Source organism: Protopterus annectens, chromosome 8.part1 (genome assembly GCF_019279795.1).
Source record: "Protopterus annectens isolate FY-2018-M chromosome 8.part1, PAN1.0, whole genome shotgun sequence".
Classification (NCBI taxonomy): domain Eukaryota; kingdom Metazoa; phylum Chordata; order Ceratodontiformes; family Protopteridae; genus Protopterus; species Protopterus annectens.
This window is the reverse complement of record NC_056742.1, coordinates 372127748-372151209: the sequence shown is the minus strand read 5'-3', so window position 1 is coordinate 372151209 and position 23462 is coordinate 372127748. Positions and strand designations below refer to the sequence as shown.

General features: G+C 41.1%; 1 protein-coding gene across 1 annotated transcript in view; it reads right to left on the bottom strand.

Moving 5' to 3' along the window:
- The window catches only part of SEPTIN7 (septin 7), a gene marked incomplete in the record, with an annotated part of 1430755 nt that overhangs the window by 282677 nt on the left and 1124616 nt on the right, over nt 1-23462 (bottom strand). The window contains 1 exon segment of the mRNA XM_044081947.1: nt 9970-10066. Coding sequence (XP_043937882.1) covers nt 9970-10066 — 97 coding nt within the window.

The following is a 23462-nucleotide window of genomic DNA, read 5'->3' as shown; positions in this document are numbered from 1 at the left end:
TTGTGCTTTGTTCAGTTTTCAATATTTCAGTAGATTTGATCTCTTTCAAGGATTGTTTAAAGCCACTGGTATTTAAAGATAATAAAGTTAAATCCATCTTAGGTTATTTAGACTATGTATGTTTTGTTTTACTGTGACTAACATTTTCCTCTGATAACTATAAAGTACATGTTTGAGCTTTTAAAGAAAATTATCAGTTTTATACTTTGAGTGTTTACCAATAAAGTAATGTTTTGGTCAGACATACTAAAATGTTTTTGTGAAATAAATTTTAATTGATAAATGTTAACAAAACTAAGATCCGCACTAGCCATGGAATGAAAATCATTACTAATCTGATGGATAAACCTAAGTCCATCAAATTATGACTCATACCTTGACAAACCAGAACAACTGAGCTCCATAAATTAAATTATCAGATGGAGAATATTTGTAGTAGGAATTGGCAATATTTACATTATTTTGAACAGATATAGTAATATTGTAGATTAGACAGAATTCTAATACAATATAAATGTCTACTTATTGTAAAAACAATTAATATTTACATGAAAGATGGATGACAAGCAATTCAATCATAGTAAAGTAGGATGTATCGTACATAAAACTTCAGTAAAAGATTATAGCACACCGTTATTTAACATATTTACCCTTACTGATGAAGTCTTTCAAAACTTATTACTTAATATAAATAGATGGCAATAATATTTACACCTAACATTTATAATACAATGTATTTTACTGGATATATCAGAAATTATATTTCATTGTTTGCCAGCATTTAAGTAATCACTTTGTTACTAACTTACTTAAAGCATAAGTTTTTTTTATATGGACACTGATGAAAGTTAGTGAATTTTAATTATCAGTGCATCCCTCTTCCCCCATTTCCTACACATAAGGATTTTCATATCTGTCATTTTTTATTATAAAATACAAAAAATTATAGGTTAAAAACAACAAATTCACTTATTGTGATTAATGATTTTCAAGTTCCCTTTCCATATTCATAAATTGCCATTTTATGGCATATATTGAACGTTTTTAGATATAAATGGCAACATTCTATTTTGTATAATCAATAAAGGTTAAACTGAGTGATTGTCAATTTAATACTATTTGTTCAGAATATGATTGTTACTTTCTGTGACATTTCAAGTTCAGGCTTCCATTGTTTCTCTTGAACAACTTTGTCAGTTTGATGTCATGTATAAAAAGTACAGTTTTGTACCTACCATAAATGTAGATGTCCGATAGGTATGCAACTGCAGTCCTGACATGTGGGTTGTCCTGCCTCAGGCAGCCCTTCGGTCGACCGGATTCCAAAGTCTGGGTCCGGCGTCGGCTGATGTCGCCCTTTCCCCGACGTCAGAGCGCCTGGGGTATAAAAGCGTCAGCCGATGCCATCTTCTTCAGTGTTTCTTGCCCCAGATGCCAGGTGCCCTCTAAGGAAGGCTAAATTTTGAAAATAGAGAAAAAATTCCAGACAAGTACAACAACATAAAAACAAATACACCATAAAAGATTACCCCAGGTAGCTAAAATGAGGGGTAGAAACCCAAAAGAATACCAAAGAGGGGTAGGTAGGAGGGAAAACCTGACTGCAGTTGCATACCTATCGGACATCTACATTTATGGCAGGTACAAAACTGTACTATGTCCTTCAAGGATGCAACTGCAGTCCTGACATATGGGTTGAATACCATAGCCAACCTGGGGGTGGTAGGCACTAAGACAAAGATGGTGTAGCTAAAATGCCCTGCAGGACTGCAGTAGCAAACCCTGCTCTGGATCTGGAATATAAAGGCAGGTTGTAATGTTTGGAAAATGTATGCACGGAGCTCCATGTAGCAGCTTCTAAAATGTCCTTTGTTGCCACTCCTCTTAAAAAGGCTGTGGAGGTGGCTGTAGCTCTGGTGGAATGTGGCCTGATGTTAGATGGCACAGTTTTTCCATGAAAAGAGTAGCAGAATCGAATGCAATTTCCAATCCATTTAGAAATTGTCTGTTTGGAAATTGCTTTTCCCTGCAATCCAGCAGCGTAAGCTACAAAAAGCTGGTCAAATTTTCTGAAAGACTTTGTTCTGTCCAAGTAGTAGCGCAACTGTCTGTGTATGTCCAAGGTGTGCAGAAGTCTCTCTCCTTTATTTTGAGGATTGGGAAAGAAGGTAGGCAGGTGAATAGCTTGATTCAGGGACACCCTGGATACCACCTTTGGCATGAATGACGGATTGGTTCTCAAAGAAACTCTGTCCTGATGAAAAATGGTTGTATTGCCATAAGGGCCTGTAGCTCAGAGACTCTTCTTGCTGAGGTTACTGCCAGAAGGAAAGCTGTCTTCCAAGACAGAAATTGCAACTCTGAAGATGCTGCTGGTTCAAAGGGAGGAAGAGTTAATTTTTCCAGCATGAAGTTGAGGTCCCATGCAGGCACTGGTGGTTTCCTTGGAGGGTTGATGTTCTTTATACCTCTTAGAAACTGTCTTAGCAATGGGTGAGAAAATACAGGCGGATCAGTGTTATATTTGGCAGATATTGCTGAAGCATGTATTTTTATGGAATAATATGAAAGGCCATTGTGGAGCATTTCAGCCAAATATTCTAGGATCTGTGGAATGCTCATCACTGATGGGTCCTGACCCTTTTTGCTGTTCCAGATAAGAAATCTCTTCCATTTTGCTGAGTATGTTTTTCTAGTGGAAGGTCTGCGCGCCTCCAGGATGATATCTTTTACCCTTTTGGAAAGTGTATCCTGAGGAATAGTCATGGAATCTTCCAAGCTGTCAGCTTCAATGTTTTCAAGCTAGGGTGTAGTGTCCTGTAATTGTGCTGTGTCAGAAGAAGTGGCCATTGAGGAAAGAGCCATGGATTGGTGTGTGTCAAGCTCCGTAGCAGTGGGTACCAGTGTTGTCTTGGCCAGTCTGGAGCTATCAGTATGACTTTTGGTTGCTCTGTCTTGATCTTTACTAACACCTTGGTCATCAAAGGAAGAGGTGGGAAGGCATATACTGTCAGAGAGTTCCAACTGAAGGAGAGAGCATCCACCTTCCATGCTTGAGGATGGCATGTCCTTGTGCAAAACTTTTTCAGATGGTGATTGAGGTGGGAGGCAAAAAGATCTATATCCTGCCTTCCCCATGCTTGAGTTATTTGTAAGAAAATGTCTGGATGCAACATCCATTCGTGTGGATCCATGATGTTTCTGCTTAGGCTGTCCGCCAGAACATTGTCCTTCCCTGGTACAAACTGGGATTGTAGCTCTATTTTCAATTGTAGGGAAATATCCCAGAGATTCATTGCCAGTCTGCAAAGAGGGTAGGGATGGGTACCTCCTTGCTTGTTTATGTACCACATAACTGTGGTATTGTCTGTCTTTATTAGTAGATGGCCCTGATGCATGAACTTTTCGAAGGCCTTGATTGCATGTATCACTGCCAGCATTTCTTTTTGGTTGATGTACAGGTGCTTTTCTTTTTGTGTCCATTGTCCTTGAATGCATCTGCCCTCCATGTGCGCCCCCCATCCATGGTCTGAGGCGTCTGTTATTATGGTTTGACTTGTATGAGGCTTGCTGAAAGGCAGACCTTTGTTTATCTGGCTTGCTTGAGCCCACCACAGAAATTCCTTTTGAAGGCATGGAATGAGTGGGATCAATGCTTCCAGGCTGTGGCTGTGTTGAGACCATAGACTTTTTAGATACCATTGTAGTTTCCTCATATGCAGCCTTGCGTGTGGAATCAGAAGAATGCAAGATGCCATGAAACCCAGGGCCTGCAGGATTTTCCTTGCAGTCATCTGGGTGTGTGTTGCCAATTTTCTGAAGTATTCTGGTAATTGTTTTTGTTTTTCTTTTGTCAGAAACACCATCTGGGTGTTTGTGCCCAGTGTGGCACCCAGGAAAGGTATTTGTTGGGATGGTACGAGACTTGATTTCTGAATATTGACTGTGTATCCCAAGGCCTGCAGTAGGTGAATGACATAGTCAAAGTTTTTTAACAAGGCTTGTTGGCTGTCCGCTTGTATAAGGCAGTCGTCCAGGTAAGGGTATATTTGTATCCCCTGAAGTCTGCAATGTGCAATTACTGATGCCAGGCATTTCGTGAACACTCTGGGCGCAGTAGATAAGCCAAAGGGCAATGCTGAGAATTGATAATGCTCTGAGCCTGCAAGAAATCTGAGGTATCTTCTGCAACTCTGTCTGATTGGGACATGCAGGTATGCCTCCTTGAGGTCCAGAGTTACCAGCCAAGACCCCTTGCCCAGCATGGGAAGGAGTTGCTGTAAAGTCAGCATTTTGAATTTTGGCACAATAAGGTAAGTATTCAGTGCGGACAAGTCCAGAATGGGTCTCCATTGGTTTTCTTTTCTTGGAACAAGGAACAGTCTTGAATAAAATCCTTGGCCTTGTTCTGCAGAAGGAACCTTTTCTATTGCTCTTATTTGAAGTAGGTTTGTTATTTGTTTGAGTGCCTGTGCCCTTTGATTTGGTGGCAGGTTTGGCCTGCCATGTCTTGTTGGTAGTGTATGAAAATGGAATCTGTATCCTTTGTCTATTATGTCCAGTATCCATTTGTCCTTTGTAATATTGTGCCAATTTTGTGAGAATAAAGATAATTTTCCGCCCAAAGGTGCTTCTAATTGAACCCTGGATGGCGGAGTCAAAGTCAAGTCATTGAGACTGTCCCTGCGGAGCAGTGGAAGGTCCTGCCCCACCTCTCTGGTTCGGAGGCTGCCACTGATGTCCTCTGTAGGAGCCTCGAGTTTGCCCTCTACCTCTGCCACGTCTGTTTTTGCCTCTTTGAAATTTGTCTGTGTCTGGAAAGGACCAATGCTTAGAAGGCCAATTCCTGCTGAATCTTGGAGGCTGTACCTGGAGGAAATCTTTGACTGTTTGCACTGATTTTGCCTTTTCCTCTATTTTCTTTAAAACCTCTTGTGCAGTAGCACCAAATAGCTTATATTTCTCCAGTGGTGCGTCCAAAAGCTTAATTTTCACATGGTCTGGCAATGTTTGTTCCTTTAACCAAGCATGTCTGCGTATGACCGCACCTGTCATTGCTGCTCTACATGAAGCTTCCAATGCATCATATCCACACTGAAGGAAATGGTTGCTAACCTGCTGGGTATTATGAACCAATTCCTGTAACCCCTTTCTATCTAATGGTTCAGGGGAAGCCAATTTCTTTTGCAAGTCATCAAACATGAATTCCTGATACTGAATCATATGAAATTGACAATTTAATGCTCGCATAGAAAGGGTGGAAGATGTATATACTTTCTTGCCCCACCTTTCTAAAGCCCTAGAATCTCTTTCCGAAGGAAGTGGAATCTTAGCAGTAGTGGAGGAAACCCCTTTAGGCCCCTGAGAAATAGTTTCAGGGTCAGCAGTATGGCCCTTGTACAGAAATTGATGTGTGTCTGGGACCCTGTAGTACCTGTCTGGCTTGACAGGGGCAGGGGGGAGGGAGTCAGGGGAAACACTAGATTCTAAGTACACATCATCTAAAACATTTAAAACTGGAGGAATAGCTAAGGGTCTATGCTGAGGTAGCTTTAAAAATTCCTTTAACCTTTTCCTAGAATCTGAGTATTCTTGGCCTTGCCATTTGAAGTGTTCCCTCATGGAATGAAGCGTTTCCCCAAAGGAAAACTCCTCAGGAGGAGAAGCACAGGGAATGGATTCCTCCGCATCAGAATCCTCGTAGGCCGGGAAGGCCTCCTCCTGGTAGTCTGAATGTGCAGAATCACCTGAGGCCTCATCGGAGGACCGGGGATCTGCCTGCTCAACCCTAGGCCTCTTGACAGAAGGCGGCTGAGAGCCTCTATCTGGATGTGGCTGAGAACCCCTAATTAAAGAAATAAGGTCCTCAGCTAAACTTAAAATTTGAGAACGAGAAGTGGATCCCAGAGAAACAGATCTTGGAGGGAGAGACTTAGAATGTTTGGCAGCCTTAGCACGTGTGTAGGCCTTAATGGACAGACACGGGAGGCCTGGCAGCCCCGCACGGGTGCCGCGCGGCAAGAAAGACTGAAGAAGATGGCGTCGGCTGACGCTTTTATACCCCAGGCGCTCTGACTTCGGGGAAAGGGCGACATCAGCCGACGCCGGACCCAGACTTTGGAATCCGGCCGACCGAAGGGCTGCCTGAGGCAGGACAACCCATATGTCAGGTCTGCAGTTGCATCCTTGAAGGACATCATTAGTTACCTTGGTAACCGCTTAAGTATTATATATATGGACAAAAACTATAATTCAAGTTAAAGCAATTACATGGCTTGTTATGCATATTTACTTATATAAGAAAACCATCATGCTTCCCCTTGATGTTCAATGTAGTGTATGTCATTTATGACAAGTTAAGACAGTAGTGTTATTATACACAAGCCCGTGTTATTAAATCCTGTTTTTAATATCTAAATTCAGCAGACTGCTTCATCTTATATGACGATTACATATTTTATGTCTAGATTTACTAAAGTCATACATTACATAACTATTGTGTTTTTTTTTTTTTTGGCTGCTGCTTAGTTATTTGAGAGACCACAAGCTGTAATGCTTATTCTTATTATTAGCTCCTTCCAAGCATGTTTATACAGTCCATAGACTTTATATTATGAGACCCTTCTAGTTTCTTATTTGTTAAATTTCCATCCTTACATACACACATATCAGTACCTCATGCACGGGCAACAATGCCTACCCAGTTTTTACCAGAATACCATTCACTAGTTCATGTGGTGTGTTTCCAGGCTGTTCTTAAAATATCCAAACTAATATTTGTCCTGTTCTATTTTACCAGACTGTTCCATGCAATGGCCACTCTGCCAGTGAACCACTCAACACACCTTCCATTTCCAAGAAGGAACTCTGCTGACTCTCTAGCACTTCTTGGCAAACCCAAACACCCCTAGAATCAGCTATCCCCATATGCCCAACACGTCCGAGCAGGCTCACCTCCCAGATCACTGCAAAGTGCACTGCACAAGACCAAGTGCTCTAAGTCTTTCACAATAACCCAGACTTCCACTCCGATGCAAGCCCCCAATGTGTTTTGACCAAAATACACTTTAAATATGAAATTGCTCTTATTTATTTTTTCCTTTTTATCAAGAATCAACTTAATGAGCTAACTGAAGTATTGGGAGACCATAAATATGTGTACATGTGGTTTAAAACAGCCCTTTTATTTTTAAATATATATATATATATATATATATATATATATATATATATATATATATATATATATATGTATATATATATATATTTATTTATTTATTCATGCCTGACCTACAGAGCAACCCAAGACCCAAAACTAATGAACTTACTGTATATCCGTAAATCAAATGGGTCTAGGGATACCTGTTCCAGAGACTTAAATATGGCCTGTGACTTAAATAGGACATACTGGAGGGAGAGATTTATCTCCCAGCGACTGCCATATCTTTGTAACAGGCCATCAATGCATGTGAAACAAAGCACCTCTGACACTGTTGAAGAGAAACCTGGATGAGTGGATGAAGGCACTATAAATTCTTACCAGGGATAGTACCCACAACCCTCTTGGACATGGGCAGTCATCACTAAATTAAACCTTGGGTACTGACTAGTACTTCTACAGTATTACATTGGGTTGAAACAGCTAGTCAAAATGACCTCTGGGTCGATAGCCTAGTAATCTCCTACAGAGCCTATTAGCCCCCCTGCCATAAGAACCCATGAAGTCTGATTCCCTGGGGATTCTCTAGTGCCCCCAAAAAAGGAAGTACAGGCACAGTATTAAGGGCATCTAGACCTGATAAAACAGAGTACCTTTTCTGGGCATCTGAAGCCTCCCTGGCTTCCCATATGAAGAACTCTCGTCCAACTAACAGTATCATTACATGATCTTTTCTCTAGAGGTGAAGCACAAGAACTACTGCCTTCTGTCTCATTGCCATATTTTAAGGGAGAAGAAATTTGGGAATAATAATCCAAATCTTTCTTTTCACTCTTACAGGAGTCTCCCTCCACCTTTGCATGAAACAGCTTCCTCTTCTTTTCATCAGACGGGACACCAAACAGAGGGACCAATGCTTGCCTGCAGATTCTGAGTAGTCCGGAGTTAAACTCTGCACGAAGGACATCACCTGGTCAGGAATAGTGTACGATAATGAATATGTGTGCTTGGGGGGGGATGATGGATTCATCAGATATTTGCAAACTAAACTGCAAGGCATCTGAGGCAGTTGATCTGGGTGCCACCTTATGGGTTTTCTTGGGGGGGGGGCCCACCTTGGCATTACAAGCCTACAGATGGGACTGTCAGATTTCTATCTTAGGCAACTTAATACCCTGGTCAGAGACTGGGCATATCTTCTCTTTATATGAAGTGGGCTTTAGCTACGGACATCCATGATGAGGCAACTTCTCTGCAAACAAAACCACAGTCACTGGCTGAATGAGGCACGCCTGCTTCACTTGGCATGACTGCCTCCAAAGGGGCTTCACTTGAGATCTTATGAACTTGTGATATACTGTCAAGGGGCTTTGAAAGTGCTTCCTTAAGGCCTACATCCTAGAGTCTCAATATAACTATGGATGCAGATGTGTCATAAAGACCCTCGGTGCCTTCTCCTTAGATCACTTCTTTAAGGGGGGGTGTCAGACACTGAAGATGAACCTGAGAACACCACAGCAGACCCGGTGTAGTCCTCAAGCTTCTTCTTGTCCATGGAGTTTTCTATGGAATGCGGTCTACTTCTTAACATTTTACAGACAAACCCCACAGCCCTCAACAATATATCCTGGACCCAAGCAAAAAACACAATGTGTACAAATCTATTCATAAAAAATCTGTCTGCTATGAGAACATCTACCTTTCTGAGGGCCTGACATACCATAAAAAATAAAGTGATGTCAGGTAAGCTTTCCCCAAGATTGACGTGATGTGTGGAACTCCTCCTGTGTCCTCAATGTCCACCAAGTCAGAGGACTTTAATAGGGTGAACCCTCACTTACTAAGGACAAGCTCAGTGCCTACAGAAGGCCATTTTAACAAGACATTTATCTCCAGGGATGGGACTATCCTCCAAAATTGTCTGTGGCGATGTTCTCACTGCTGCCTGGGTTGTCCATAGGGTCTTCCTGCATGAAAAGCTTTAAATTACAACCAGTCTCCTACTAGGAAGGTAGGCCAGGAGCCGGTCACTTGGCTTACTCTGTAGCAGGGTTGAATCACAGTCACAACACAGCCCATTTCTCAAGACTGAATAGGCAATGGTGGCGTGAGTTTGAGCTAGTAATCTGACGGCCACAAAGGCATTCAGTTGGACTTGAACCCTAGGCATCAGACAGCGGTGAGTTTCACTGAAATGCCAGGTTCAAGATATTGAAAAAAGCAACTGGCAAAAAATGGGGGGGCATGCTTACTTTGTATTGTGCACTGGCAAAGATTACAACAACTCCAAGAGCAGAACAATCTAAGAAAAGTCACTAAGCTCTGTCTGGTGTAGAGAATGACTCCAACTGCAGGACCCATCAAAGAGGGTCTCTAAATCTAAAGGATTCTATTCCTCAAACAACTACGGAAAGATTGACATTTCAGGACACTTTTACATGGTATTATGTGGGTGATAATTTAAGACACTGCCTGGAACCTTGTGATACACTCTCTAAACACAATTATTTCATTCATGAAGTGAAAATCAACCAACTAAAATGAGAAAAAAATAATATTTGAATAAAAAAAATATTCTGTAATTTAAAAAAAAAATACTGTCAGGAAACACATTAGTTACAACTCCCCTAACACGATTCACACAATGGCAAACTAGTGAATTTAGCACCCTTGTAACTTGACATCCACTTGCTTTAATTTTTGTCACTGTGAGGCAGCTATAAACTGTTTAAACAACTGCAGTTTGTTCAGTACAACAGAGATGAATGTGTGCACTGCTCCAGCAGTTGAAATCACCCCTAATACCTTACCTTCAGCAACTCCCCAAGGATACTGGCGACCTCTAACCTTCCTGCCATTCACTTCTATTACAGCATTACTTCCCACGACTGCCAGAGGTATTTTCTCCTTTGAGAAGAGAAAAGAAATAATACATCAGTCAAGATGCAGACTATGACAGTCATGTTTGTAAGACAACACAGAATGGTAGTATCTCTCCTTATTTAACTAAATTTAATATTATCATACTGTCTTAAATTACAACAGGTCTACTCACTATTTGAGGAGGGGTTGAAGAATCATCATCTGATAATAATCATCTGATAAACAATTTATTACATACAAAAATGTTAGAATTCCAGGAACAGAGTCATTTGCACATGATGCAAAATATGCAAATGTGTATACCACTGCACTTTGTTCAAAGAAAATGCAAGTTTTTTTTTTGCTTTTTTGGGTCTAACCTCATTACTGGTAGCAACAATTTAGAGGATATGAAAATACTACATCAGGCTACTGACAGAAGTGAAAATGTAAATAAACCGCAGGTGTCAAAGTTAAGATTAGCATTTCCAGACTTTCTCAGAGCCTGGAGCACTCAAAAAACGTTACATTCCTCTCTTAAGAAATGACTCCTCTTCTCCCACTTCAGTGGTTTATAAGTGGGTTCATCCCCCCTTTCACATTTTTTTCTCAGAACGTCTCAGTACATGTAATGACAATGTGCTGTACTAGAATACACTTGAGACTTCCTCAGTTTCTCACTTAGCAATGAGCATACCTCTCAACCTCCTAGTGCAAGAATTCTAGACAAAGCCTGACATAATGGTGGGACAAAGGACCAAAAATAGAGGCAGATTTTAAATGCTGCTCTTAGAAACTTAAAAAGTTGCTAGGATAACAGGATCTGGCTTAGCATGCATTTTTCTGAAGGATACGAAGTCTGAAACTCAAATGTATGCCATTATTTAGAGACTTCAGTTCTCAAATCACTCCAGCGATTTGCCAGAAAACGGGAACAGACCAAAAATATGAGGCAAAATTTGGGCATTCTGCGAAAATCTGGACAGTTGACAGGTATGCCAATGTGTAAGCATGCTCCCTGAAAACTGAGAAAAAAAAAACAATTTGACTCCTACAATGTTTTTAAGGACTTGAAAGGAACATCCAGCAACACTAATGGATAGCCCAGACAGCCAAGCTCAGAGGAAATGACAACATAGGGTATCTGGTGGTATACTTGTTAGGATTTGGCTCACTCACTGCCATGGCCTGGGTTTGATTCACATTGAAAGGATTTCCCCCTAAGAGTGGGCCCAGCAGTGAGAAATCTGTGTACTTGGACAGTAATCCGAACTTTGACCACTATGCATTCACAGTGGTGAGGTAATTTTTCTTTGTGGCCCAGCTTATAAGTAAAGGCATGGCATCCGGATCCAAGGATGTCACAGTACCACTGTACTCGGGCCCTCAGACCAATAATGGAGTACAATGCACCCTTTGGCATGTACCTTGTCAGGCACCTGCAACAACAAAAAAAAATATAGGGTGTAACCAACATTTCGTATGCGGACTGATTAAAAGCCCTATCACTGTTTCAGTTTCCTATCCATAACTCTCAACTATACCGAATCTCTCATTTTTTTTACCGGTTTTGAGGTCCAAATAATAGGGTGCCACGATTCTCGAGTGGCACCCCTTAACTTCTCGGCTTTTTTTTTGGACTGACGTCATTATGTGGGGGCGTATGCGGGGACGTCAGTTTCATGAGCAGCCTGCCAGCCTGTCAGAATTCGGCTGAGGGCTACTATGGGCTAATGAGTGAGTTTACTTTGTTTATATTTAGCACATGCTGGACCCGTCATTCGCGTCTCGCATGCTGCAGGACTGCAACAGGGTATGGATCGGGAATAGAGAGAGAGAGGGATGGGCCAGACAAGTCAGAGAGAAGCCTGAACATTGAGCAGCTGATAGCAAGCTGAGCGAAAGCTGACACAAGGGCAGGCAGTATGTTTTTTGTTTTAATTTAAAATAAGTGTTGCATATTTTATTTAGTTAGAAGTTAGGAGTCGGCAACCCTGATTCAAATAGTAGCGTAGCATGCATGTGTTGATCTGCACTCTCCAGCAGCAGAGTTTCCCCAACTTTGGTAAAGCACTTTAGCAAATGGAATTTATTGCTGCATTCATTTTCATTCTTTCCAGATAGAGCAATTTAGTTGGTATATATAGAATGCCTGTGTTGGGATTATCACTGCATTTATTTCCATCTCTAGATGTTTATGTGCAGCTGATGCTGTTCAGAAGTTGAATGCGCGCAACTTGAATTGCATTCCATTCGCTGCATTTATTTGAAAGTTATTTACTGCTGCTTTGCTACATTTATTTGAAGGTTATTTACTGCTGTTTTATTTATTTGAATTTGAAATGTGTGTGAAGGTTATTTACTGCTGCATTGGGAGAGTGTGTGTGTGCGCGCGTGTGTGTGTGCGTGTGTGTGTGTGTGTGTGTGTGTGTGTGTGTGTGTGTGTGTGTGCGCGCACGCGTGTGTGTCTGTGTGTCTGTGTATAAAATGCCCCAGATATACCTGGTGGTTTGGGTTACTCAGGCCCAAACCCTGTACTTTAGGTACAAGAAGCAAAAGCCCGACTTGCACTACCCATACCAGCACTTCTGACTGAAGGAGTTGTAGCTCTCAACTGTACAAATTTTCACAGAATGTCTGGAACGTGTCTGGTTCATACTTTTGGTCTGTTCCTCTTAAGATTTGGATTGTGCAGTGGTAGTGTTGTTGCCTCACAACACGAGATTCTCTGGTTCGATTCTTGGCTGAAGTGCCTTCTGTGTGGAGTCTGCATGTCCTCCCCTGTGTTTGTGCGGATTTCCGCTGGGTGCTCCGGTTTCCTCCCACAATACAAAGATATGCGTCTGGAGCATTTCTCCCCAGGCCTCTGCTGAAAATTAGCTTCGGTCCAAGTCGGACTTTCCCAGTAAACAAATAAAACCTATAAATTTTATTTTATTCTGGCAAATCAGTGAGAACTGAATTCACTAAATAATGATAGCCATTTAAGTTTCAGTCTTCCTATCTTACAGGAAACTGCTGATTTGGCATAGCGGTATGTTGTTCTGACTGTAGTGCACAGGGTTCTGGGTCCAAGACTTGGCAGTGAAATGCATGGTGGTAACATAACATTTTAGTCTAGCAACTTTCAAAGATTATACAAACAATGTTTAAAATGTGCCCCTGGTTTTGGGCCTTTGTTCCCCCCCAATAAATTTTGGCTTTTTCCTGATTTCTTGTGCTGCACAGTTCTTCAGGGAAAGAAAGGTTTAGTGTTGCTTATGCAAAGTCTACTTGCACTGTTAGTAGCACAACAGGTAGTATACTTACTTTGCTGCAGAAGGCTGTGGGTTCTACTCCCACAGTCTGTAGATGGATTGCTGACACTGTATTGTGTTATACTTTCAAAGGGGGTGGACGCTGCAGTCCTGAGAATGTCCTCCTTTGGCGGAGATACCTATTAACTTTGAACCTGTTATCAGTTTGCCAAGCATTCCCTATTGAAATATTACTAGCTTATTACTTTAATGTAACAAAGGCAACAGGCACTTCACTTGTAGATGAAACAATGAAATATAAAGTTGTTTGCTAGCAGCAACCTAATTACAGACCTCTAACATGGAATTTAGATGACTTTTATATCTGCAGAGATGGTGCATATGTATTGATACTGGTGAATTGTAGAAGTTTGAGTAGACATGATGGAAATGTTCTGAACTGGGCAGTTTTGTCATTATAGGTTCATGCATTTTGTTTCACTGCTTACTGGAAAAATGTTCAAACAATAAATTTAAAATGTGCTCTAACAAGTGCACTGTATTATACAAGGAATATAATTTAATAAAACCAAGAAGGTGTATCAAAGAACACATGTACGTTTCATGTGCAAGGGGCCTAAAATTTGAAAACAGCTCAAAGGTAATCATTATCCGCCACTGGCCAGATGCATTTTCTTTGGATGTGGGTTTCAATGTTTCAATGAATGTGAGTTTCAAGGGCAGAGAAGTTTTAATGCCAAGTCTATTTTCATTGTGAGATTGTATTGCTTTGTTTAGCAGATGTCCACTAGTGTTTGTGCTCTAAAATGTAAAATAAAATAAAAAAAATAATCATTGTAGAAGTAAAACAATATGCACATTACAGTGTTTATGCTAAACTGGGTGAAATAGCCAGGTAACAGGACATTGGAATAGCTGCAGGGGGACTCTGTGGCCATATTTTGGTTGTCTGTTCTTCAGTTTGCATTTGAAAGTCAGTATCCCACAATTCCACTGAAGTGGGCGGGGTTAAATTATTATGCATATTTTATGTTAATCAGCATACAGATTTCTACCTACTTTTTATGGGTCTTTGTTAAGATTTTTGATGTTTCCAGGTTGAGAGATACGTTCCTACCAATTACTGAGGGGTGATCTGTGCCTAACCTATAAGGCAGTCTGACCCAGCCCTGATGGAAATGTTGCATATTCGCAAAACTAACTGCACGAGGGTTACCAGCTCCAAAGATCTAAACCTGATCTCTGACATGAGTAGATCATGCTGGAGACACAAATGTCTCCCAGATTTGCCCCTCCTCTGGAACAGACTTCCTATTTACATGAAGCAGAGTGAGCACCTTCAAGTGCTATCTAGACCAATGGATGGAAATCACAAATTCCCTCATGGAGTGGTGCTAGTGTCCTTGTGGACAGTGGCAGTCTAGAAAAACTGTCAAAACTCCACTTGTGAATTTTATCTTTCCGCTAGGGATAGAAAATTGGGTAAAATTTTGTTAAACCTGGCTAGGCTTGTAAGGGCTCTTCAGCCATTAGCCTAGTACTCTCCTATGAACTTACGAACCTGCGAGTCATGAGGAGGGTCATCCTCATGCAGGAGCTAGACAATATATCACAGACTCTCCTTGGTGGGTATATGACTAGAGAAATTCTCAATTAGTAACACTCTCAGCTGCAGGATAGCAAAGAAGAAAAGAAGTAATGAAATACGAAGGTATAAAAGGACATCTGGCTCCTGATTCAAATAATAATGTTTGAGCCAACAAAATTAAGCAGACACATTACATATGTCTACAATGAACACATTCTTGAAACAAGTACTGGAAGAAGACAAAGGTCTAGAGAAGTAACAGACAAATATTTTGCAAAAGTTAGTCTTGCTGCCAGATAGCTAGTGATAATTCAGCATACAGTCTATTTGGAAATAGTTTGCTTGGCAAAAGGCATCATTTGTCTTTATACAGTATGACAGACAAGTTTCTTCTATGTAAACTCATGCATTTACTACAGCCTGAGCTGACAATGTATAACCAAGACATGACTTGTTAACTCAGAGTCTTGGCCTCTGTACAGAAAATGTATGGGTGAATAGACTGGTTTCAAGGACAATTTTAGTAAGCCTATTTTTGGCTCTACAGTGCAGAGGGATAAAGAGCTGACTGCAACAAAGATGACCAAAGACTGGTTAGCAATCCCAGCACTGGAGAGTAGCTGGCCTGGGAGAGTGGAGCTGAATGGCTGACATTAACTACCTAAAGTAGGGGGAGGGAGGCAGCTAAATCTAAAGGACTTCAAGTACCCATCAGAGGATAGGTACTACAGCATGCACCAGAAAGCATCTCTAACACCATGCAGGTCATTAATTCTGAAGGGTCTGTATATGCTGTTGGCACCAACTAGAAAACCTATTCCATTTGCTAACACAGGATTGTTCTTGTGAGTAGGTCCAGTCTGCAACGAAGCTTGTGGTAATCTTCCTTGGCAACCTTCAAAAGAAGGGAGAACCACTGTTGCCTGGGCCAAAAGGGAGTCACCACAATGACCTTGGTTGATTCCTTCTGAATCTTCAGAAGTACCATGGATGGTGAGTGGAAAGGGTGGAAAAGCATACAGGAAACATTCTTGTCTAAGGAAAAGAAAAGACAAGGCATTTGTCTTCCAGGTCTTCTTGCATGGAATCATCTAGCAGAATCCTGCCAGCTGACTGCTCAGAGAGGAGGCAAAGATGTCTACTTCAGAAACTTCTCACAAATGTATCAAATCTCGGAAACTACCCCAATCTAATTTCCATTTATGAGTGTCTGCCCTTGTCCTGCTCAGCTAGTCTGCCACACAGTTTTCCGATGACAGAATACAGGATGCCTTAGAGTGAGATTGTCCTGTGAAGCTATATCACACACCAACATAATTAATCTGCAATGGTGGTATGACCTGGGTTCCAGCTTTCTTGCTGATGTACCACATGACTGCGGTATTGTCTGTAACAACTTGAAGAGGTCTCAAGGACCAAAGATGATTCAGAGAGTTGAGTGCCTTGATCAAGGCATGCTTTTCTTTCATATTTATGTGCTTGTTTCTGTCCTTGGTGCCCTACACACCTTGCACTTTTATCCCTCCTGAAACTGCACTCCAAGCAAAGTTCGAGGCATCTGTGGTGACTTGACCGACTTGAACTGGGAGGAAGAGGAGGAGACCTGTATTTAGGGATATCTGTTGTCTCCACCAAGTCATTTCTCTTCTGATAAACTCCAGCACTCAGATTTAAAAAGACAAGGGATGTCGGTGCGTGGACCAGAGAGACTTCAGATACCACCGTATCTTTCTCACGTGGAGTCTTAAAAGATGTATCATTAGAATCATAGAAGCCCCGAGACTCAAAATCCTGAGGCATTTCCCTCACCGTGACCAAAGTAGGAGTGGAACACCATCAAAATAGTTTTAAATAGAGCTATGTTTTCTTTTGGAAGAAAAGCTCTTTGACCTGGCGTGTCCAGCTGACATATCAGAAACACAATCTGTGAGTCAAGAAAGACACTTGAATGTTTTCTTGGAATCCCAATTTGTGTAAGAAATCTATCACCCAAGACAGAGATTCTTGACACTTTGAAAAAACTCTCTGCAAAGATCAGTAAGAAATCTAAACATGGAAAAATGTGGATACCCTGAAGTCTTGCAATGAACTATAACTGGAGATAGACATTTTGGACTACCTGTTGCACCAACAGTGTTCACAGAGGGTACGGCAGAAAACTGATAATGCCATCTAGACACACAAAACCTTAAGAATAATGCCTGAAGTCTGGATAAATAGGAATGTGGCAAGTACATTCCCATTCATCCAGACTTCAGGAATGGGATGATTAGCACATTTTAAATGTAGTGTTACCAGGAAACTTGAATGAGGAAGAAGATACAACAGGTTGTGAGTTGACATCATTTTGAATTTGGGCTCTATCACAAACAGGCTTAGGAAAGAACGCTCCAAAACTGGTCTCCAAGCATTTTCTTTCTTTCTTTGACATTAAAAACATCCTTGAATAAAACCCTTTTTCTGTCTGGAAATGGGGAACTGGTTCTGTTACTGCCTGAGCCAGCACGTGATGAGGGACAGGCGGAAATGAAAACAGTCTGGTCTAGAGGATGAGGAATTACTCCATGGAGAGGAGGAATTTCTTCCCATTGCCAAGTGTAACTTGGATGAATGATCTTAAAGGACAACAATGGGATTCTACAATTAAATGCTCAACTTTTGTCATTTTCCTCCCTATGTATGCCCTACTATGAATAAACAACACAGCATTTAAAATATTTTAAATGGACTGTTTCTCTCCACTAGAACAGTACCTTACTGTACTGTGGTAGTTTCACTTTCAAAAAAATTTTATGCTGCCCTGAAAAGTCTCCAACTCACTGACATAATCAAGGCCACTGAATACAGGTAGTTTTCTGGCCAAGTCCCTCCCAAACTGACATCACCGTGACTGTCCTAAAAACCCACCCATGCTGTGATGTCACGGCTCCCTGGTCCTTCCCCTACCCATACAGAAAGTAAAGGTTAGAACAAGGAAACAGTACATGTGTCAAGTCTCCTGCTGTGAGCTGTCAATCACAGTAGGCAACAGCTCAAATTACCCTTAGCACTTTGACAGCTATGGAAGTTAGGTATGAAGTGGGATGGGAGATGAGTCAAAGTAGTGCAATTCAGGCTTCACAAAAAAATGCAATTTAGCCATTCTAAAAAGAAGCAGCAGTAAAAAGTACTTTGAAAGTTTGTTCTGTGGTATTTTCACTGTTTGTGTTTTAAGTAGTCATTGAATGGCATGAAATGTTACTTAAAACTGACTGAAAGACAGCAGTGTATGCATGTAAATTCAATGCAGTGACAGGAGCTTTAGGAAGAAAGATGCCTGCATGATGAACCTTTTTACAGACAAGCACTGAATTGTGGGATACCTAGAGGCAAACCAAACAATCAGAATTACTTCAAGATGCCCAGACCCCCATGTGGTCAGATTCAAAAATTACGTATAAAAATATTTAAAAACCTGTAAATAGTCCCAGAGTGGTGTTAAAATGTAGGAAACACCAAATCATGATGAAATAAACATGTGTTCTGAGTCTGTGGGTGTGGTTCTCTAAGTACCCATTTGACTGAAACTATCTGTTGCCAGACAGAAAAGTTAAGATTCAGACTTTCTGAAAGAAAGAAAGGGGGGGGGACTACCAGGATGGGAGGTAGTCTTTCTGACTTATTGGGTTGTTCCTGGTTTTGGGAATTTCTAGAATTCTTCTTTGAACTCCCTTGACATTTACAGGTTCATACCAAGTGTTAGTCTATTTTTTCTTAAACATCTGCTTACCTGCATTTTGTTGAGTGTATTTTGTTTCTTAGCAAACTTGGACGAGGGCTGAAAAATCTTGGGATTCCCTGTAACACCTTACTCATTTCATCACATGCATTGATCAAGTCTGCAGCAAGCAGTCAAAACTAAATTTCTACCCAAAAGATACATTTAAAATCTCATTTTTAACATCTGTGAGGTTCTGAGAATGCAGCCACACAAACATCCACAAAACAGTATCAGTGGCCATAGCCCTTGAAGTATCAGAGTCACATACACTGTACGTAATAAGAAGTGACTTCAACAACAGAAGAAATTAAATTAATTAAAGCAGATTTTTCCTCACAAGAAGAAACTACAGACAAAACATTCCTCATACTTTCACAATTAGTCAGGACAAACCTTAACACAGTAGCCCGACAACTCAAAATTCTGAAACTCAAAGTTGAAGCAGCATACACTTTCCCTCCATGTTTAGTAATAATCTTCCCAACCTTATCAGAAATAGTATGACTGATTAAAATAAGCTAAAGCTGCTAGATTAGGTTTGGGAAGATTGCATAAACTCTTAAAAGAATGAGGAACTTTATACATCCTATTTGCCTTTTCAGGGGCAGCTTGATGACCATCAGGAAAACCGCAAGAAGCAACACACACATCTTCCAAAGCTGACAGAACTGGATGAATAGGTGCAGGTTCTGGAAATTCCTTCTGTAACAGCTCTCATAGTATTTTGTAGGGACTGAGAAACCTTACTGTTCTCCCACTGAAAACATTGGAAAATTCTAAAAATAGTCTTGCAGAAAGAGAAACCCCAGATGGAGTCAAACTGAGCTCTCCTACGAGTCTGAATCAGACATCTGAGAAGAAAACCCTGTATTTGTGTCTATCCTCCTGTCCACATTCAAAATCTTAAATCTTTTCAGGAAAGGAGGTATTTCTCTTTCGTTATTCAGAAACTACTTCATAAGAAGGACCAACAGCCTGAATTAAACCCGGAGCTACACCTAATAAACTACTCCTGCCTAAGGAAATTTGAGAAGTAGATACACGTTTAGTTTTCTGTTTCTTTTTGACATGAAAAATGGGACCAAAAGTGTTATTAATGGCGACAGCAGCAGCTTCCCCAGGGATGAGTACAACATTCTGACAAAAACAGGGAAGCCTTCCCCGTTCCCTCTTCCAGGACCAAAAACTGTGGCTCTCCCTTGCCCACTAAGGAGATCCCAACAACTGAAGAGGATGTGGCAGAGTCACCCACCTGCAGCTGAGCTACTGCTAGCATGTTGTGATAGCAAAGGCTGTTTGCTTAAGTTTTTCTTTTTGTGGCTGGAAAAAGGACTGACAAACTGCTCCATGATAAAGCTGAAAGGGGTAGCTCTTTCCCAAGGAAAACGAGCAACAAATGCCAGTAAAAACAAACAGTCTTTAAAAGTCACTTTCATGAGGAACACAGTAAAAAATGCTTAAACACTGCCAGCCCCACCAAGTAAAATAAACAATTTCTCCACAGAAAAATGTTTTTCAGTTACTTTAAAGGACTTCTAAACTGCCAGGAAAAAGAGCGCTCCTGTTTAATATCAGTCCCGTGACAGTATGTAAAAAAAACAAAAACTCTTAATTTTTAAAATACATTCCTCTTCAGGAAAGTCATCTGTAATAAAATTATTAAACAGAAAGTTTTTCCCACAAAGGGAATTTATCTGCGCAGCAATGGACGAGCACAAGCTGACCATCGAACCTCGAAAGCTTCAGAGGAGAGGAGTGTAGTCAGCAGAAGTAAAGCTCTGAAAGGCTTGCCATCCAAACTTGTCTTTTAGCCTTCTTCAGCTTGTGCTGCCTGACAGTTTGGGAGCATGAAAGGTGCCCTGAAGCTTTGGAAGATGACCATCTGTTATATCCTTGTCAGAATATAAAACTTATATAGCTAATGCTACTGCAGCAATGATCATATGAGGTCATCATCTGTTAACTATTTTCTGTCCTTCCCATTCTCAGATTCCACCCCTCCACTTTTTACCTAGACTGAAAAAAAAATTAAGAACTTGTGTCTTGCCCACATTCTTGGGGTGCTCTCTACCTTCTGCTGATAATATATGAAGCACTGTTTTCACTTTTCTTTGTCCACCTACGTCTTACAGAAAACAAATGTGTACTCAAATAACTTTTGGCTGACATGAGAGAAGGCCCTCAGTAATTGGGTCAGTGTTGTGAATTTCTTTTATGAGATCTTGATCTTAATGCAATGTTCTTGCATTATCTACCTCCTTTGCTCTTGTAGAGGAGGCTTTCTCCAGTACATGCACTAACAAGGAGCATCCAGCCACTCCGACCCACAGGCTGACCATCCTAATGGTCAGAGCACATTTGCAAAGGCAAACAAACTTACTGCATTACTTGACAGGCATGCACAAACACCCAGTCACAGAATACGGATGTAAAGCCCATCAAGAAAAAGTGGGACATGTAAATATTTTAACTTCCACCCCAATGGTTTTATCACAAAATCCATTATATACGGCGAGTATAAATACACTGCATCTGACTATGCAGGCCATTTGCAGTGGGTCACAATCACAAAACAGTATCCCCAAATGAACTGAGTGGTAAGAATCAGAAGGCTTACAGGCAAAAGTTGAGAAAGCAAAGTCTTGAAGCAGCTAAGTGGTAAAGAATGCTTGACTCCTGGAATCACAATTCAGGCATCAATGCACAGTGAAGCTGTGAACCAATGGAAAAGGTGGCCAAAGGTACAATCATCAGCAATGGACACATTCTTAAAATGGGCACAGAAAGCAGACACATACCTAGTGGAATAACCATTGAGTGCAATGGCCCAAGAAGGTAAGCAGAGCTATGGCATAAACCAATGCCATTAAATCTGTTAGATTTTGCTTACAAATAACCACAGTTGCCAATACTTGGCTAAGACTCTATCTTAACCCAATATTTGCTGAAAACTGAAGTACAGCTCATCTATTAGGAGGTGCATCATGAGGGCAGCAGGTCTACCGAAGCTTCTACATACCTTTCTCATCCATTCTCGTAGAGATGAAAAGTTTGGGATACATAGTTTAGTCTCCTCACTACAGTTGATAAATCAAAATATTAGTGTATAAACAATGTACAAGACGCATTAGTTGAACTGTTTACTATTTTATAAATTACCACTGCCCTCAAAAATAGCATCACTTATTACTTTTTTGCAATGTCTAAACGAAAACATGGAGTTAAAGGTTGTAAATCTAAAAATGATACAAGCTGAAGTTAACCAGCAGCTACAGCAAAGATCACAGTAGCAAGTCTTACATATTAAATACAGTCATTCATAGAAAGTTACTAGGCTAATGGTCTTAGGGCTCTCACAAGCCTAGCCAAGTTTTAGCCTTATTTCTACAATCAGCAACTAATGCCAGTGTCCAAGAGGGACACAGGTGGAATCCCCAGGGTGAATTTACAGTTAACCATCCAATCATCCAGACTGTGTTTGAAGAGGACCGATGAGGTGCTTTGTTCGACATGAAGTGGGAGTCTGTTCCAAAGGTGTAGTAACTTTTGGGAGACTAATCTGTCCTTCCAGCAGGTTCTATTAATGTCACATACCAGGTAAAGGTCTTTAGAGCGAGCAACCCGTGTACCATTTGACTTGCAGATGTGCACATTTCCAGTAAAGCAGGATCAGACACTGCTTTATGTAAATGGCAGAAAACACCTCTGGGCAGTCTGTATGAAACAGAATAAACTGACAGTGATTTCAGATGATCCACATAGAACAGATGCTGAAGACTTTGAATTTTCCTTGTGAGGAACCTTTGTGGTTTCTCCAACTGCTGCTGGTGCTTGGAAAGGTACATACCAAAAGGGGTGTTGTACTCCATTATTGGCCCAATGAGGGAAGAGTACAGGGAGGTTATAACTTTTTTCTGGCGGCAATGCCTTTACTTATGAGATGAGCAATATAGAATGTCCTTCTTACTACTATGGAGACAAGGTGATAAAAGTTAAGACTGCTGTCAACCTGTATGCTCAGGTCTTTCACCACTGAATGCATACTTAGGGTGTTGCTATTCATGTGATAGTTAGCAAGAACATCGTTCTTACCAAGAGGGATGATGGCATATTTTTTTGCATTGAGTTTAAGGCCATGGCTTTGGCACCAATCGTTTATTTTGTAAGACCCTCTTGTAGGATGTTGACATCATTTGGAGATTCTATGACCGTTCCCAGTCTGAGGTCATCAGCAAACTTGGTCAACCGCAGACCTTGGTTTTTGCCTGTACTTCAGAGAAATAGATTCTAAACAGTAGCGGCCCCAAGAAAGACCCCCCCCCCCCCCCCGTGGAACAACACTGGTTACAGGTCTGCTGTTGGAGATGGATTCCCCTATTATTAACAATATTTGTTCCATCAGTGAGCCAGTTAGTGACCCATCTAACAATATAAGGGTAGATACTTATCTGTGTGAGTTTATCAAGGATGCCTGAGTGGAGGACAGTGTCAAAAACCTTGGCTAAGTATATGTAGGCTGCATGCACGGATTTCTCCTCGTCCAGGGCCTTGGTGACTGTCTCGAAGTCCACCAGGTTTAACAGGCATGATCTCCCTCTGACAAATCCAAGTCAAGTGTCTGGAGGTTACGTGCATCTTTGACAAGGTCCATGATGATTCCCTTCATGGCCTTGCAGAGAAGGCTAGTCAGGCTAGTAGGTGTACAGTTCCTGGGGTCAGTAGAAGCACCACCTTTGTAAAATTTTCAGGAGCTATTCTAAGGCTAGCCTCCTGCTATTAAGTGAGAGCCTGGCAAAATTTCAAGCCCTTACAAACCCTGAGAACACTTCTGCCTAT